The sequence below is a fragment of the Alligator mississippiensis genome, chromosome 12 (assembly GCF_030867095.1).
Source record: "Alligator mississippiensis isolate rAllMis1 chromosome 12, rAllMis1, whole genome shotgun sequence".
Taxonomy (NCBI): Eukaryota; Metazoa; Chordata; order Crocodylia; family Alligatoridae; genus Alligator; species Alligator mississippiensis.
The window spans coordinates 41,339,814-41,354,880 of NC_081835.1; the positions used below are offsets into that span (position 1 = coordinate 41,339,814).

Consider the following 15,067-nt stretch of genomic DNA (forward strand, 5'->3'; position numbering starts at 1 on the left):
GCTCTCATGTGGCTCCTGGCAGGGCAGTTAGTATGACAAATTTGTAAGCAACTTGGAAGTCTGAAAATGGAGCATGGGCAGCACCATGTGTCCTATTTAAAAGCAGGGGAGTGTTCAGTAAATGGGACACTAGTGAAGTACCACCTCCTGTGATGGCCAATTGTGCCACAGGGCAGAGAATCACTCTTTGGTGCAAAAGGGCTGCATAGGGCATAACCGCCAACTTCACTGACAGGTGGGCTGCAAAGGGTAGCCTGTCAGACATAGCTTTGCTGGAAGCAATGATGGGAGCAGGCAGTGCTGGATGCATGAGTAGGGAGGGGCTGTGGCTTGGACCACAAAGTGGCAGTAGACCTGCACAGCAGAGTCCCTCATTCCTACATGTAGAGAGCACTGCTATTGCCCAAGGGCACAAGGCTTCTTTTTCTCTTGTCCCGGTGCTTTAAAGGCCTTCCCAAAAGGAAGAAGCGCCTGTCTATCTGTAGCCCATGGCTCTCCCAGCCCTGCCTGCTGTTCCCAAGTGGTCTGGTGCCAAGGGCACAGGGTGGCAGAGGTCAGCTGACATTGGGGTCCTTAGCCCCTTCACATCTGGTAACAGAAGCCATGCAGGCTGTCCCCTGGGGACGAAAGTGAGGCAGAGGCTAGCTCAGCTGTACTGTTTATTAAACAGGGGGTTACAGCATTAGGTGGGGGTGCAGTGCACAACAGCATTCCCTGAAGGGCAGGGTACAGATGCCTACAGTCAGCACTTAAGGTGCTTTAGCAGCCACAGTGCCATGTTCATGAAGCCGTCAGCCTCGGCCTCCACGCCAGAGAGCGCATGGTTGTTCCCTGGGTACCACAGCAGTCTGGAGGAAGAAATGGGAATTAATAAGGGCCTTGAGTCTGCTCCAAGCATCTCCAAGGGATCTTTACCCACCTGCCCTGTAGCTGGCACACAGTCCAGCTCCCAAGTGAAGCAAACCTTCCATTCGTCTTGTCCCAGACCTGATTAGCTTCCTTCGTACTGCCAGCAAAACACCAGCCCACCCCACATGTCCCTTCACTCTTGGCTCTAGCCCCAACCCAGTCACCCGGTTCAAACCCGTGTCCATCAGTCCCTGCCCTGCAATCCAGACTGCCCCCTGGCAAACCCAGGTAGAAATTCTGTCCCTGTCCATTCTGCTCACAAGCCTCTAAGCTGTTCCCAACAATCCCTAGGCCCCTCCCTGTGACCTGCTCACCGGGTGGGGACACCCCTGGCTTTAAGGGCACGGTAATACTCCAGCCCCTGCTTTGGAGGGACTCGCTTGTCATCTTCTCCCAGCATCAGGAGCACAGGGGTCTGGACCTGGAAGGGGAGTGAATCAGAGCCTGGGTCCCACAGCCAGCACTGGGGGTCCAACTCTGGGAGAGGAGGAAGAGGACAAGTCTACCTTGTCAACATACTGCATGGGAGACTTGCGCAGCATCTCTGTCCAGTGGGCAGCATTTGGGAGGGTGGTGGGCATGAAGGAAAAGCCAGCTTCAGTCAGGCACCTGTGGAAGAAGCCGAGGCCCAATTTCACTGAGGGCATAGGGGGGCAGGGGCTGGGTGCAGTCAGGGGCTGTGATACAGGCCTGTGGCACTCACCAGTCTGGGATGTCAGTGCAGCTGATCATGGAAGCCATATTGACAACTGGATTTCGAACGACACAAGCCTGGTAGGTGCCCGGGTACTGGCCAATGAGATGGCAAGCAAGGAAGCCCCCATGTGAACCACCCACCAGGGCTACCCGGGTTGAGTCCAGTGGCTCTTCCTGCAACACCCATTCCACACAGTGCTGCAGTGAGATGAGAACAGACAGTTGGGAGGGGCAGCAGGAGTGCCTGCAGCCCAGCTGGGCAAGGAGCAAGAGAGGCAAGCAGGGTTGTCCAGGGTCACGTCAAGGGGGGCGGGGGTGGAGAGGGAAAAGGGGAGGGGTATAACTGGCTCAGCAAGGTTGGGGCAGGGGAACAGATAGCTCACTTGGGTTGAAGAGCACATGGCCCAGATCCCTATCAGCTGACTAACAGAGGTTACCCCTGCTGTTCCCTAGGGATTAATTAGACAGAACTTTTCCCCAGGCAAAGGATCACAGTGATGGCCCACAGGGTTGCAGGGAGGATCTCAGAGTTGTGGCCCCAGCTTCTCAAGGGTGCAGGCTGCATGGTGGTACTCAGCCTTGTGGCCTGTACCTGCACATCTTGTACATCCTGGCTGCCCACATTGCCTGGCAGGGAAGCGATGTTGTCCTGGCCAAAGCCTAGCGAGCCACGGTAGTTCACTAGGGCAGAGAGCAGTGTCACTGTAAGTCCCTTGCCCCCACCTCAGACAATCCCCGAAGGACTGGTGTCTGCCTGCCACTGAGCACCACAGCAGGTGGCAGGGATGGGGGCTGTCTCTGCTGAAGACTCTGCCCTTCAAGTGGCATAGTGGCCTAGCCTTTGTGCGGTATGAGTGGTACCTATGCTGCAGGGTAGGTAGGCTCCAGCAGTGTGGTGTCCCTGTGACCTCCCTACCCTCTGCCTTGACCTGGCACTGCCGGGGCAAACCTCACATGCTAAGTGCCTTGAGAGCTGCCTTGAGTGGTTGTCTCCATTCCCAGTCAGCCCCTCCCTACAGCTGTGCGTGCCAAAAGCATAGCTGCTGCATGCTACTGCCCATCAGCTGCTGTGCCCTCCAGTCTTTGTCCAGGAGTCTGGTGCCTCCCTAGAAGTGGGTTGCAGGAAATCTTGGCACTGTGGCACCTGAGAGCCTCTGCCTTCCCCTAGGGCATCCCTTGGAGTGAACCCTAACCTAGCAGAATCTCCCCAGGGCAATTTAGCTGGGATGAGGGAGAGTTCACAGCATCCACTAAGTAGGCTCCAGCACCACTGGTCCATGTTAGGTAGTCTGTGATAGCCTAATTCAGGCCCAATCTAGGGCATCTATCTGTGCCCACCTCCCATCACATTGCCAGCTTTGAACCCTAGACCACTGCCACATGATTCTTTGGCAGTAAGTGGGACTCACCCAGAAGCACAGCAAAGCCCATCCTGCAGAGCACTGCTGGGTACAGCATCCAGCTGGCTACAAAGACTGAATGAGGACCTCCTAAAAAGGGGAAGCAGAGGTGAGCCCTACAGGGCCTGCAAGAAGAGGTGGCAGTGCTGCCTGTGTGGTGGGGAGGAGGGGGCTTACCATGGGGTACAACCACAAGAGGTGGCTTGTTCATCCTGGTCATCTGGCTGGGCCGCAAAAGGATGGCTTCAAAATCAAGACCCTCTGCACAGGGGTTGGGTTGGGGAGAACGAGAGAAGAGAGGTTGGTAGTCATTAACAATGACAAGGCTGGGATCTACAGTGCTTGCCAAGCCCAGACAAGGAGCACTCTCCTCGGTCCCCAGCTAAGCTTGTGCTCATGGCTCAGCCCCTCCTGCCCTTGTACTCACCATACTGAGGGTTTTCCTGCTCTGAAGGAGGCTGCAGGGACTGGATGACCCAGCTGATGTCTGACAAGGGGGCAGCATCTTCCAGACAAACCCAGCTCACCTGGGCCTCTTGGCCAACACTAGGAAGGAAGCCCACCTTCTACAAGGGAACATCAATAGCATTAGCAGCACTGGCACCAGCACACATGCTGTTCTTCCATCACCAGGGGTGCTACATTGCTGAGGACCAGGGCAAGATGCTCTCTGAAGAGCCCCACAGAGAGGACAAAGTGGGCACAACCTTTGGGGACAGCTTCCTTTGGTGTAGGTAGGAAAAGCCAGTATCTGACATGAGCTGAAGGCTAATACTGACAGTGATGACTGGGACAGCCACCCAGAGCTCTAGTGATGTGCTCAATGATGACCTGCAACATCTGGCCCTGTGCTTCTTGAGAGCAGTATAGTCTGGGTGATGCTTTGGGACACTGTCTGGAGGTGGAGGCAACTGGAAAGCTCTCACTACTGTAGCAGGCTCAGGGCTGGTGCACAGGGGAGAATAGTTCCAGCCCAGTGCCCCCATCTCCCCCATCTTGAATTGCCCCTTACCAGAGTTGGAGGGCAGCTTGGGGTCGAGAACTTGGCCACTAGAAGATCCCGGTTGATAGTAAGGAGTGTCCAGCTCCCTGGGGGAGCATCTGCAGGCAGGAAGAGAAAAGATGTCACAGCCTATGGGGCCTGCTTGGTGCTGGGAGTGCACTTATGTCACTGGCCAGAACAGGAGGGATCTGGGGCAGTGGGTGTTGCCCAGTGCTGTAGGAACATGCAGGACCGCCAGTACCTCCAACAGAGGCAGGGAACAGAAGGGCCTGCAAAGTGGGTGCAGGGCTGCCAGTACTTACCAGCTGTCAGGCAGTGCACACTGCTGGTCTGCGTGTCCACAACAAACAGGTCCTAGAGGGAACACCAAAGGGCAGAGCTTCTTCAGGCCGCTCATATCCCTGCATTGCCCCCTGCAGGGGACAGAATAGACACCTGGCTCCCCTGGTCCACTGCTTGCTTGCCTGCAATGGGCAGGATGGCCTGGCACACTGGAGGTGAATGTACGCCAGTGAGGGGAGGGGGAAACCCCTATAGGTACAGTAGTTCATCTGGGACAAGGAGTTGATTTAAATCACAATTTAAATCACTGGTCAGGAAGCCTCAATTTAATCATTGTTTTCTACAAAAAGTGCATTCCTGTTGTTTGATATAACCTTCATTAAAATATTCCCAAACAGGGTCTCTCGTACAGCCTTCCAAGCCTGATGCCATGATAGGTTTTCCCTTCTACTATACCATTCCCTCACTAGATCTCAAATCAATGGAGAGTCTATACTCAGAAACATCCCGAAAGACTTCCCACCAGACTCCTCCTCCTTGTCCAGATATACTCCACCCCCAGCAATCCCCTACATTTATTTAACTTCTTGAAACTTTCCACTTTTAGAGAGAGGCAAGGGCTTGACTGTATACACAAACTTGTAGAGAGACAATAGGGCTGATAGGTAGGTAATCAGGTCTGTTATCTCTCATCTCCATATGCAGCTGTTAACAAGGATGTTATCTCTGGAGAGACAAAACTGAAACTAAGCATCACAGAAATGCTTAATGAGATCTTCTAGACTGAGCACTGAGCCCTATTGGGTAGAGTGGTTTTCTTTAATCTTTACTAATTGATACAGAGTAGCCTCTGGGAACCAACCCCATTAGATAAGGCCCCTAATACAGTCCAGGGCCTGTTGTGACCTATTTATAAAAAACTTAACATGAATATAGTCTCAGATAGTATAGAATTAGAAGTTGCAATCCCTATTCCATGGTGATGCCTTTGAGCTCTAACACATTTTAAATTAAAATTATCTTTATGTAGATTTTTTTTAAAAAGCATCCTAACAAAACGAATTTAAAAATACAATTAAATAAAAATCTGATTTAATTTTTTTTTAAATCAGATCTTTTGATTTAAAAAAAAAAATAAAATTGTTGATTTTTAACCACCCTGATCTGGGAGCTGAGCTCTGGCCCTTGCCAGCCCCTGCTCTCTTACCTGCTGGCTGCGCTGAGCTGTGTCCAACACAACCCGCCGGCTGTCAGCTGCCCAACACATCTCAGGCAGTGCTGTGCAGTAGATCCCTGGGAAAGCACCTGCGAAGAGAGAGCCCCATCTCTGCCAGGGAGAGCACAGACTACTAGGTCTCAATGGCAAGCCCTGGGAAGCAAGGTATGTCACTCAACTTGAATGTGACCCCTTCCCCATGTGCACAGCTTTGCCTTGCTGCGCCAGCCTGGGTTCCCCACATACAGCCTTGCCATTGCCCTTCATTCCTGACAGAAAGCATCTCCTCTTGTTGCTTAAGCAGACACTGCTTACATGCCGCTTTGCACGTGCTGAGCCTAATTCCTGGGTACTCCATCTTCCCCACTTTTCAGCTACCTGGGCCCCTCCCTGCCTCCAGTCAGCTACTTACCCTGGCTCTGCCGAGGCACAATCTCCAGCACAGTGGAGGTTTGTTTTGTGTACCAGTCATACTGCAAAAGATGGCAACACAAGGCAGTCAGGCAGTACCTACCTACAGGGCTCTACTCTCATTTCTGCTTTCTTTGACAGAGCTCTCTTCCCCAGGAACTGAGACCCAGCTGGTATTCTAGATAGCTGACCCAATGCTGGCCCTAGTCAGACACACACTCCACGCTGTCAGGGAAGATGGATGAGATACCCAAGCATGGCTAACTTCCAGGCAGCACTGAAGGGAGATGGGGCTCTGCTAAGATATGCTGCCTCAGCTCTTGCACCCACCATGGGACACTGTCTACTCTGCTATGGTGATGCCACCCAGGCCACTCACACTGACAGCATGGTCAGAATTCTTGGCCACTGGCTCCAGCCACACCACTATTCTGGTGGGCTAGCAGAGACTTCTGGGGTGCCCAGGAAGAACTGCCCCATGGGGCAAGATGATGCCCAGGATTGGCTCTGGCAGGCATTACTGCCACTCTCCTCCCTTGGGTCCCTGGTGCAGACATCCCCCTGACTGGTGTCACACCACTCACCATACAAAGGCGGCTGCACTGCTGATGGGGCCCAAGTGCATTGTTCTCCAGATAGATGATACGGCACTGGTCAGGGCTGAGGCGTGGGGACCACACAGCCTTGGTGTCATTAGACAGCAGCTCTGCAACAGAAGAAAGGGACACAGGCAGACAGGTTGTGATGGGACAAGGGAAAAGGCAAAGCTTGGAAAGCAGCACAAGGAGAACATCACTCACCGCAGCACCCCCTTCTCAGGTCCACATAGAACAGTGCTGATCTGCAAATGGGAGCACAGAAGTCATCATGGAAAGGGCCTGAGGGCACCTTTCCTTAGCAGCAAGGGGGCTGTGCCAGGCACCCAAACCTCACCCTTGCTTTAGCTGCATCCCTACAATCAATGGGCACCACAATCACAGGCCTGGATTGCAGGCTCTGCCCAGTGGCCCCTCACTAGTGCCAGCCTTGCACTAGACAAGCCATCTGCCCATGAGAACTGTTGCCTGCCAGTCTGAAGGGCAGTGAAGAAAAGCCACCCAGCTCAAGAACCATAGCACGCCCTAGTAGGACTTGAGGCTCAGCTCAATGCTGGTGGAGATGCTTCTACAGCCAGCAACACCCTGGCTCCTGCTGCAGATGTAGCACGCAGGTAGGCCCCTTTCCCCAGTACCTATTGTGTGGTTTGCTGCAAGCCATGGCTGGGTTTATGTTGAGGGGTGCCATAGGGCTCTCACCTGCGGTTGGTGCAGTGCCGCAGCCCCAGACGGAAGGGCTCATGCCACCAGCCTGTGAAGACCACACCAGTGTCACCAGGGGACCAAAAGGCCTGTGGGACAAAGCAGGAAAGCATCAGACAGCATAAGTGAAGCAGCTGGGACCTAAGATGACTCTGGAAACAAACTGGGAGAACAGAAGAGAGAGCAGGATGACACTTTAGAGACTAACTAGTTCAGAAACATAACCTTTCATAGGTGATAGCCTACTTCATCAGATACTAGCATCTGACAAAGCATCCTTATTAGTATCTGATGGAGTACACTGTTGCTTACAGAAAAGCCCATATCTCTCTGAACCAGTTAGTCTTTACATTGACACCCTGCCCTGCCTTCTGACCAATTTCAAAATAACATGGCTAAACAACTCTCTTTACCAGGCAGAACTATGGGTTGGATGGGGTAACATGATTAACTGGAAGAGGCTTCAACAAGCATCTGTAATAAAGATGCAAATCACAAGTGTCAGGCTGGCAGGGGTTTTCAGAGGACATACCACAGGGCAGGGCCAAAGACAGGATGGCTAGCACTGTTCTAGGTTTGTCCGATCCATCTCTTAAACCTCTAGAAAAGGAGGTTCTCCCACCTCCTTAGGTGACCTGCTCTGGGGCTTCACCACCTCGAAGTTAGAAAGTCCTTCCAGTGTCCCCTAAATCACCTTTGCTGGAAAATGAATCTTTTTGTCCTTCCCTCAGCACCCTCACAGAACTGTTTCCTTTATAACAACCTGTACATATTGAAAGGCTTGTTCTCATGTCCCTAGCCCCATCAACCTTCTCTTGCCTATATCAAACAAACCTGGTCACTTCCACCTTTGCCGTTGGGGCATGTTCTCAAATGCTGTAGCATTCTTATCCTTCTTTATTAGACAGTTTCCTGTTTGTCACCATCTTCACTGCAACTCGGTATTCCAAATGGGACACAGGACTCCACTTGAGGCCTAACTGGTGCTAAGCACAGTGGAACAACGGCCCCTCACATTATATATACAACTCTCCTGTTCATGCATCCCAGCATGATATTGCCTTTTTTGCCACAGTCTTGTATTGCTGACTTTGTGCGAGTTGTAGTCCCCTTTCAACCACATATATAAAAATAAAGTACAGAAACACACCTGCCCTACATGCAAGACAAGAACTGAGCCTGGAATCCATCACTACTCTGGTGATGAGGGGGTCCTGGATCCAGATTACCTTATTGTTATGCTTCAACCCATCATGGGTGCAAGGCAGGGTGCGAAGAGGAAAGGAGAAGAGGGGGTTTTGGGTGCTTCTAGCTGCTGGCATCTGCATGCTCCCTACAGCTACTCAGCAGGGGAGGTGTTGGGTTGCAGTGACACAACCCTGCTCACCAGCCTCTCCCTATCCAGCTGCTTCCCCGATCCTCATGCTGACCTGTCCAGGGGAGATGTGGTCTGGGACACCTTCCAGCACAGAGACGTTGCTGCTCTCAATGTCCAGCACGCATAGGGCAGGGACACTCTTGCTGCCCAGTGCCTCGCCCCAGTCCTCATGGTATATAAACTGCTCCCCCTAGAACACAAAATTTTATGAGTTGTCCAAAATGCCCACGCCACCCTGGTACCAGCACAGGCCATGCCATGGCCCAGCCCCACTGAGCCATAGCTTTTAAATCTTGTGCCCTCCTGAACATAGGATCCTAGTAACAGTATAGGCCAGGCAGGGCTCACTAGTCCTGCTCTAGGAACAAGTCACACCCAGGAGGCTTTGGCAAAGCTGACTGTTATTTGTATGGCTGAAGCATCCCTTAAAACAACATAGAGCTCACAGTGAACAAACTAAACGTAGTACAGAAGAGAAAAGAATGACTACTCTCCCACCCCGAGAAGTCAAGCCAGTGCTCAAGACCAACAGAGCACTTTACACGAGTGTAGGAGATAAACTTGGATTTCCTGTTGTAAAAGGGAGCCTGTTATTTTAAGGGATGCTTCAGCAGGTTAAGCTGGCTGTGTGGGGGCCAGCAGCTAGGAAGCAGGCTAGCCACTAGACAGCTAGCTGCTAGAAAGCAGGAAGACTAGTAACCATAGAGATAGGGGCTACCACTAAGGAGTGACTATGCCAGGAGCTAGGTGCACAAGCTGCACAGGAGGTAGACATCTAGGCAGCCCAGAAACAAAGAGTTACAAACAACTGAGCTAAGCCAGGGCAGAGAAGGGCAGGCTCATCATCAAGCCAAAATGGAAACTCCTGTGGGTGGCTGGAGAGCCACCTGACAGGAAGGAGCTTTGGAGGAACATAAAACCAGTGCCCGAGACCACATGCTCAGTCTGGCCTTGCAGGCACCAGAGAGAGAAGATCCTGAGCGGGCTGGCTGACACAGTGGGCTTAAGTTGAGAGGGCCAAAACCTGGGGAAGGGATTAGGGCCAGGGGCCCAGAGAAAAAGACTGGTGTAGTGGAAGCAGCTCAGCCTAGGATCAGGGACCTAGAGGGCTAATATAGGGCTACAGCTGCTGTACAAGGGCCAGGGGTCCAGAGAGCAGAAGGCTGGGGCCAGAACAGATTTAAGCAGAGAGTGAAAGCCTGGGAAGGGATTAGGGCCAGGGGTCAAGAGAAGACAGAAAGTGTTACCATGGCCAGGGGCCTGGCAGTCTGATGGGAGTGTGACAGAGGGACCAGAGGATCCAGTGGACAACTTGAAGTAACATCTGTGAGGTATGGGAATGGCTGTAGGGGTTGAAGGAGGTCACAAATATCCCTTAAGGCAACAGGTACCTGGAGAGACTGATGGAGCCAGGGGGGCTTGACTTAGGTCAGCAGGGTACAGGATGGACCTGCTGGCCAAGAATAAGCTAGGGTTTGCTCTGCAACCCTGGGGCAGCCTCCCTTTTTACAAAAAGAAATAGTTCCATCAAGGCATGGCAGGTGAGAGGAAAGGGAGGGGAACTTGAGTGGCTGGAGTGGGGCAGGAAGCATGCAGCTGCCCCTGGGCCCACCCCTGCTACACCTGTGTCCCTGAACTGTGTCACACACCACTCCAGTTCCTCAAGATCTACCCAACCCCTGCGTACCTTGAGAGCTTTGTCTTGTTTCTCAGGCCTTGACACTGCCTCCTCATCCTCAGCTGTGCTGCTGCTTAGTTCTAGTGCCTTACTCTGGAAGAAGGACTCAGTCTTGGGGCGTTTTTTCTCCGCCACATACAGAAGATGGGTCTCTGAGTGCGACCAGGCCAGGCAGCCAAACTGATCTGCAAAAATGTAGGTCAGACCTGGACAGGCAGTATGCCTCAGCACATCCAGTATAATGCCTCAAGGGCCTGCCCCCACCTTACCAGTCAGCCCCTGGTATGCCATTCGACTACTCAGCCAGCCCCAGGGTCTAGGACCAACCTTTCCCTCTGTTACTCATATGCCTTTGCTACCAGGCCAGTGTCCCTGTAAATCTACTACTCCACCCCAACCTGCACTTCAGAGAGAAGGGGCTCCCAGGAACCCAGGGATGCTCCACAGTGAGCCTGCTCACCATCTTCGTAAATGCTGCCATGCTTCTCCAGTCCTGTCAAGTTGATGCTCTTCACTTTGCGATTCTGATCCCAGATCTGAGATTACAGAGATGTCAAGAGATGGAGCCCTGCAACCTGTGATCCTAACCCTCAGGGACATCAGGAGCCAAGGCAACCAGTCACCCTCCTTGGGGAGCCATGCATCGGCCTAAGAATTATTGGCTTTCCCAGCTGCAGCATGTCCAGGGAGATGGCTTTTAAAGCTGACCTGATGCCACCCTGCTGGACATGGGTAAGCCCTAACCTGCGGAATTTCAGCAGGGTGGAAGCCATCACCTCTGGGATGTTCAGATAGCTGTGGGGACCATTCTGATGGGACAGGTACAACAGAAACCAGAGACAGCTTTGTCAGCTGTAGAGCAGGGAGCTGGAGCTGAAGCTGATGACCTACAGATCCCTCTGGGTCAACCCTGCTGTGCCTGGCAAGAAAATGAGTGTGGATATCCAAAGCTCAATGTTCATCACTCTGGGCCCTGCCTTTCATCAGAAGGCTGGCCTCACTGAGCTGTACTGGGGTGAGTCCTAATCATGAGATTTCAGGATGGCAGAAGCCCCTGCCTGGCTGATGTTGTCAGGCAAAGATCCATACCCAGCTGCCTGGCAGGCATGCAGGGAAAGGGATCCCAGCCAATCAGGTATGGGGTTTGGAGCAGGCATAGGGTATGGAGCCACAGGTGGGAGTCTGCCAGGACTCCAGAAAAAGGGCAGCAAGCAGCTTGCAGGTCAAATGAAAGTCTGTCCTTTCTCTTGAGAGCTACTAGCACCAGGTCCTGTCTGGTTCTTCTGAAAGGGCCAAGCAAGGTTAATGCAGACACATGGTATCTAGTCATAAATGACTGGAGGCCCCTTGCTCTCCTCCAGCAGCCAGATAGATGGACTCACTTCCAAGAACTGCTTCTCCTCGCCTTTGCTGTTGCTGGCCTTTCGCAGGACGGCTTTCAGTGTCCCACTGGGTGACTCTCTGCTCAGCAGCCTGAAAGGGTAGATCAGCCCCATTACCAGAAGGGCAAGGAGGCACCAAGGGGTTCTGGTACTGAGCACACCCCTCCCAGAGATATGATCAGTGAGCCTGCACTAGCCCTCTGCCTGAGGTGGCACAGCAGGAGATACCAGGCAATGCAGTAAAGGTCTGAGGGCCAGGGGCTGTTCTGCTACCAGGCTTTCTTATGCAGCAACTCCTGGAGCTGCTACTCTCAAGATGTTCTGTGAACAGGACCAGGTCAGGGGTTTCAGGGCTGGGCAAGGACACTGTGGCTCCCAACAGGGCTGTGAGGCCCCCTGGAAACAGCCCCATCCAACCCTTCACCACCCTAGAAGGGGCCCCTCTTTCAGGCATGGGGCCAGATACATGAAGTGTCTGTCCCTGCTACTGGTGCTCCTGTCACAGTGATCAGGGCAGGGGCAGACAACAATACTGACTGAACTACTCACTAGCTGCTCAAAACCCCCAGAGCCCAGGCAAGACAGCCCTTTGCTATCCTTCCAGTCAGGCTTGAGTAGGGGAGACAGTAGCTCCCAGCCAAGCCTTAGAGACATGACAGCTGCTGATGGGGAGCGCTAGCAGGCAGCGCAGACTCACTCGCCCTTTATCTCGGTGCAGGCACCTGAGGGGCCCGAGTACACGATGTTTCTGCTGTCATGGAAGACAAGGTACTGGCGGCAGAACTTCACACTCTCGGCTCTCTCCAAGTCCCGCTGAGACCACTCTAGAAGGGGAACAAATTCAACTGCCACCCAGGGGCCCCAATTCTTCCCCCCTGCACCATCTTCATGCACTGAGGAAGAAACCATAGTACAGCTGCTCCCAGATGTCCCCCTTCTGCTGTGCTGGGTCCCAAGTCTCACCTCTTTGTGAGGCAGAGAGCATGTGAGGACAGAGATCCCATGGGGCTCGAGTACCTATGCCACCTGGAAGCAGGCCCGCCTACTGCCACCAGATGGGACTGGGCCCAAGACCTGGGTTCAGTTCCTGGAGCAGCCTCAACCCCTCTGCACAGCCTTGGGGAAATCAGACCTTGATTTTCAAGCCTTAGCAGCTGCCTGTGGCATTAGGGTCTGGCCAGTCAGTCCCCAGCCCCTTCCTGTGTCTCAGCATCCCACTGTGAGGTGGGCGTGGGAGTGTCCTTCCCAGCAGGGGCCACACACCCGTGCCCTGGGCAGCGTGGGGCCAACAGGTGAGGGGGCACGAGGGAGCTGGGCGCGGGGCTGAGCCACATGCGAGAGTCACATGCACGTGAGCACGGGGCTGCCCCCCCCCCCGCCTGCCACCAGCCGCTGCCCTCAAGATGCCGCGGCCCGAAGGCGAAGGGGCGGGGCGGGGCTTGCACCACGACCTCAAGGCAGCGGGGCGGCGGCCACCCGAGCCGGCCCGGCGCTGCGGCCGCGGTACCTGCGTAGACGTTGCAGTACTTGCCGCCGTACTGGGTCGTGAGCTCCGGCCCCAGGCAGGCGGTGCCGAGCGCGGGCAGCTGGCTCAGCTGGCGGTACAGCGCCGCGATGTCCTGCGGGTCCGTCAGCACCTGCGCGCGACACGCGGCGGCGCCGTCAATGGGGCTGGGGCGCTGAGGCCCCGCCCCCCCGTGGCTCCCAGGCCGCGACCCCAGCACACGTGCGCCCAGCGCGGGACCACGCCCGCGAGCCCCCTGGAGCGGGCCCGCCGCGGGGCGTTGTGGGAACGCGGCGGACCCGAGCGCTCACCGGCGGCTCCATGTTGCGGCCGCAGCTGCCCGGGCAAAAGGCGCTTCCGGGGCGGGGCGAGCGGCCCCTCCCAGTGGCCGTAGCACTTCCGCCGGGGCCGGGGCAGTGCGTTTGCTCCGGGGCCGCGAGCGGCTTTGGACACGTGGGTTTGGATTCCGTCCTGGCTGATCCGGCCTCGGCTACACGTGACAAGCCACCACGGCCGCGCGCCTGCCTGAGCTGCGCTGGAAACCCTGCAGGGACTGGATGAGCTGCTGCTTTGGGCAGGGCCCCGGCTCGGCCACCCCGGCTGGAAAGCTCCCTTCGCCTCCGGCCTCCTCGTTCCTCAGCGCAGCTTGCGGCCGCTGCGCCTTATCCGAGCCCCTTCGGCCACGGGGACAAGCCCTCTGCGGCCTCCGGGAATCGCCCTTCAGCCCCGCCCGTTACCAGCTCCCTCCGCTGCCCTCTCGCTCCCTCCTCCGGGCCGGGCCAGGCCGGGCCGGGCTCTTGGCCTCCCTCACGGGCCGCTCAGGCTGCTCCTGCCGCAGCCCCGCGCCTCCCTCTCACGAGGCCCGCGGCCAGACGCAGCTCAGCGCGGGGCGGCCTCGCCTTCCTGCCACCGGAGCCTGCGGCGGGGCACCCAGCACACGCTCGCTCTTCGGCCCAGGGTTGGGGAGCGAGCTTCGGTTTGCCGTGTCTGCAGCTGCTCTCCCCAAGCCGCCTTGCCTCGCCAGTGCTGCGTGCAGAATGGGAGGGGAGGGAGTTTGAGCTGGAGTTTGCCCAGTCTGAGATGGAGGCTGGGGTGGGTGGGATGGAGCCCCCCATGTAATGAGGGCACAGTTTGTCGCACAGTCCCTCTGCAGCCGTGCTCTTCTATCGGGGCAGGCTGTAGAGCGCTTCAGGGGACCAATTGCCTGACAAAAGATCACTTCTGTTAGTGCTCCTAAACAGAGACACCTTCCCCCCCCCTTTCCTGATCCCTCCAGATGCTGACAGAGACCCAAGACCTCCTGGTCAGCTTCTTCCTGGCCCTGGCTAAGTTGGCCATATATCTCTGACCAGGAAGGAGTCTGTGGCTGGGAGGACCCCTGGTGCCTTGGGGAGGGCTGTTTTCCTGTCCTTTCCTATAAGCCCACATCTGTGAGTAGTTTTACTGGGTGCTGTCCATTGGCTCCTAGGACTCATTTGAGGGCCAGTGGGCACTGGCCAGCATGCTGTGCTCAGTGTCATTCCCCATCCCCTCCCCCTGGAGTGCTTGTTATCAACCTTGAACCCCCACTCGCACCCCTGTTTTCACTTTGGTTGTCTCCTGGAATCTGCTGTTGTGTCCTCAGTGGCCTACATGGCTGCAGGGAGGCTTAAAGTTTTCTTGATGGCTTTAGGCCTGCTGAACCACGGCACAAGAAATAGGTCTGGCTGTGTTTACAGTGAGTTGGTGGCATGAACAGTGCAGGGCAGTTGCTCTTTTTGGTGTTCCAGTCACCTGCATGTGCTTCCTGCATTTCCTTTCCTGGATCTGGAGGAGCATCACACCACCCTTTCTTGTGGGATTCAGGGCAGCAGAGCTACCCTTAAGAAAACAAGCTCTCAAGCACCACCTTCGTGCCTTGTATAGTAAGG

At 55.0% G+C, this 15,067-nt stretch overlaps 1 protein-coding gene across 1 annotated transcript; it reads right to left on the bottom strand.

The window, feature by feature from the left end:
* Positions 1-646: 646 nt before the first annotated feature.
* APEH (acylaminoacyl-peptide hydrolase) lies at positions 647-13,540 on the bottom strand. The gene is made up of 22 exons (XM_006263765.4): positions 13,469-13,540; positions 13,161-13,290; positions 12,351-12,477; positions 11,654-11,744; positions 10,732-10,807; positions 10,281-10,456; positions 8,646-8,783; positions 7,213-7,304; positions 6,718-6,758; positions 6,502-6,623; positions 5,919-5,979; positions 5,498-5,595; positions 4,311-4,362; positions 4,018-4,106; positions 3,433-3,571; positions 3,183-3,266; positions 3,015-3,095; positions 2,198-2,286; positions 1,613-1,803; positions 1,416-1,518; positions 1,224-1,330; positions 647-848 (listed from the first exon to the last, which is right to left on the bottom strand). Exons 1-22 carry the CDS (start codon positions 13,478-13,480, stop codon positions 743-745), a joined length of 2,205 nt encoding a protein of 734 aa, XP_006263827.2. The 5' UTR covers positions 13,481-13,540; the 3' UTR covers positions 647-742.
* Positions 13,541-15,067: the final 1,527 nt, after the last annotated feature.

Bases quoted from the DNA above. Each gene is read 5' to 3' on its own strand.
- APEH (XM_006263765.4), bottom strand. The intron at 4,363-5,497 runs GTAAGAGAGCAG...TGTTCCCTCTAG, and splicing joins CAGCTCAGCGCAGCCAGCAG to GACCTGTTTGTTGTGGACAC. The intron at 3,096-3,182 runs GTAAGCCCCCTC...TCCCCTTTTTAG, and splicing joins TCTTGTGGTTGTACCCCATG to GAGGTCCTCATTCAGTCTTT.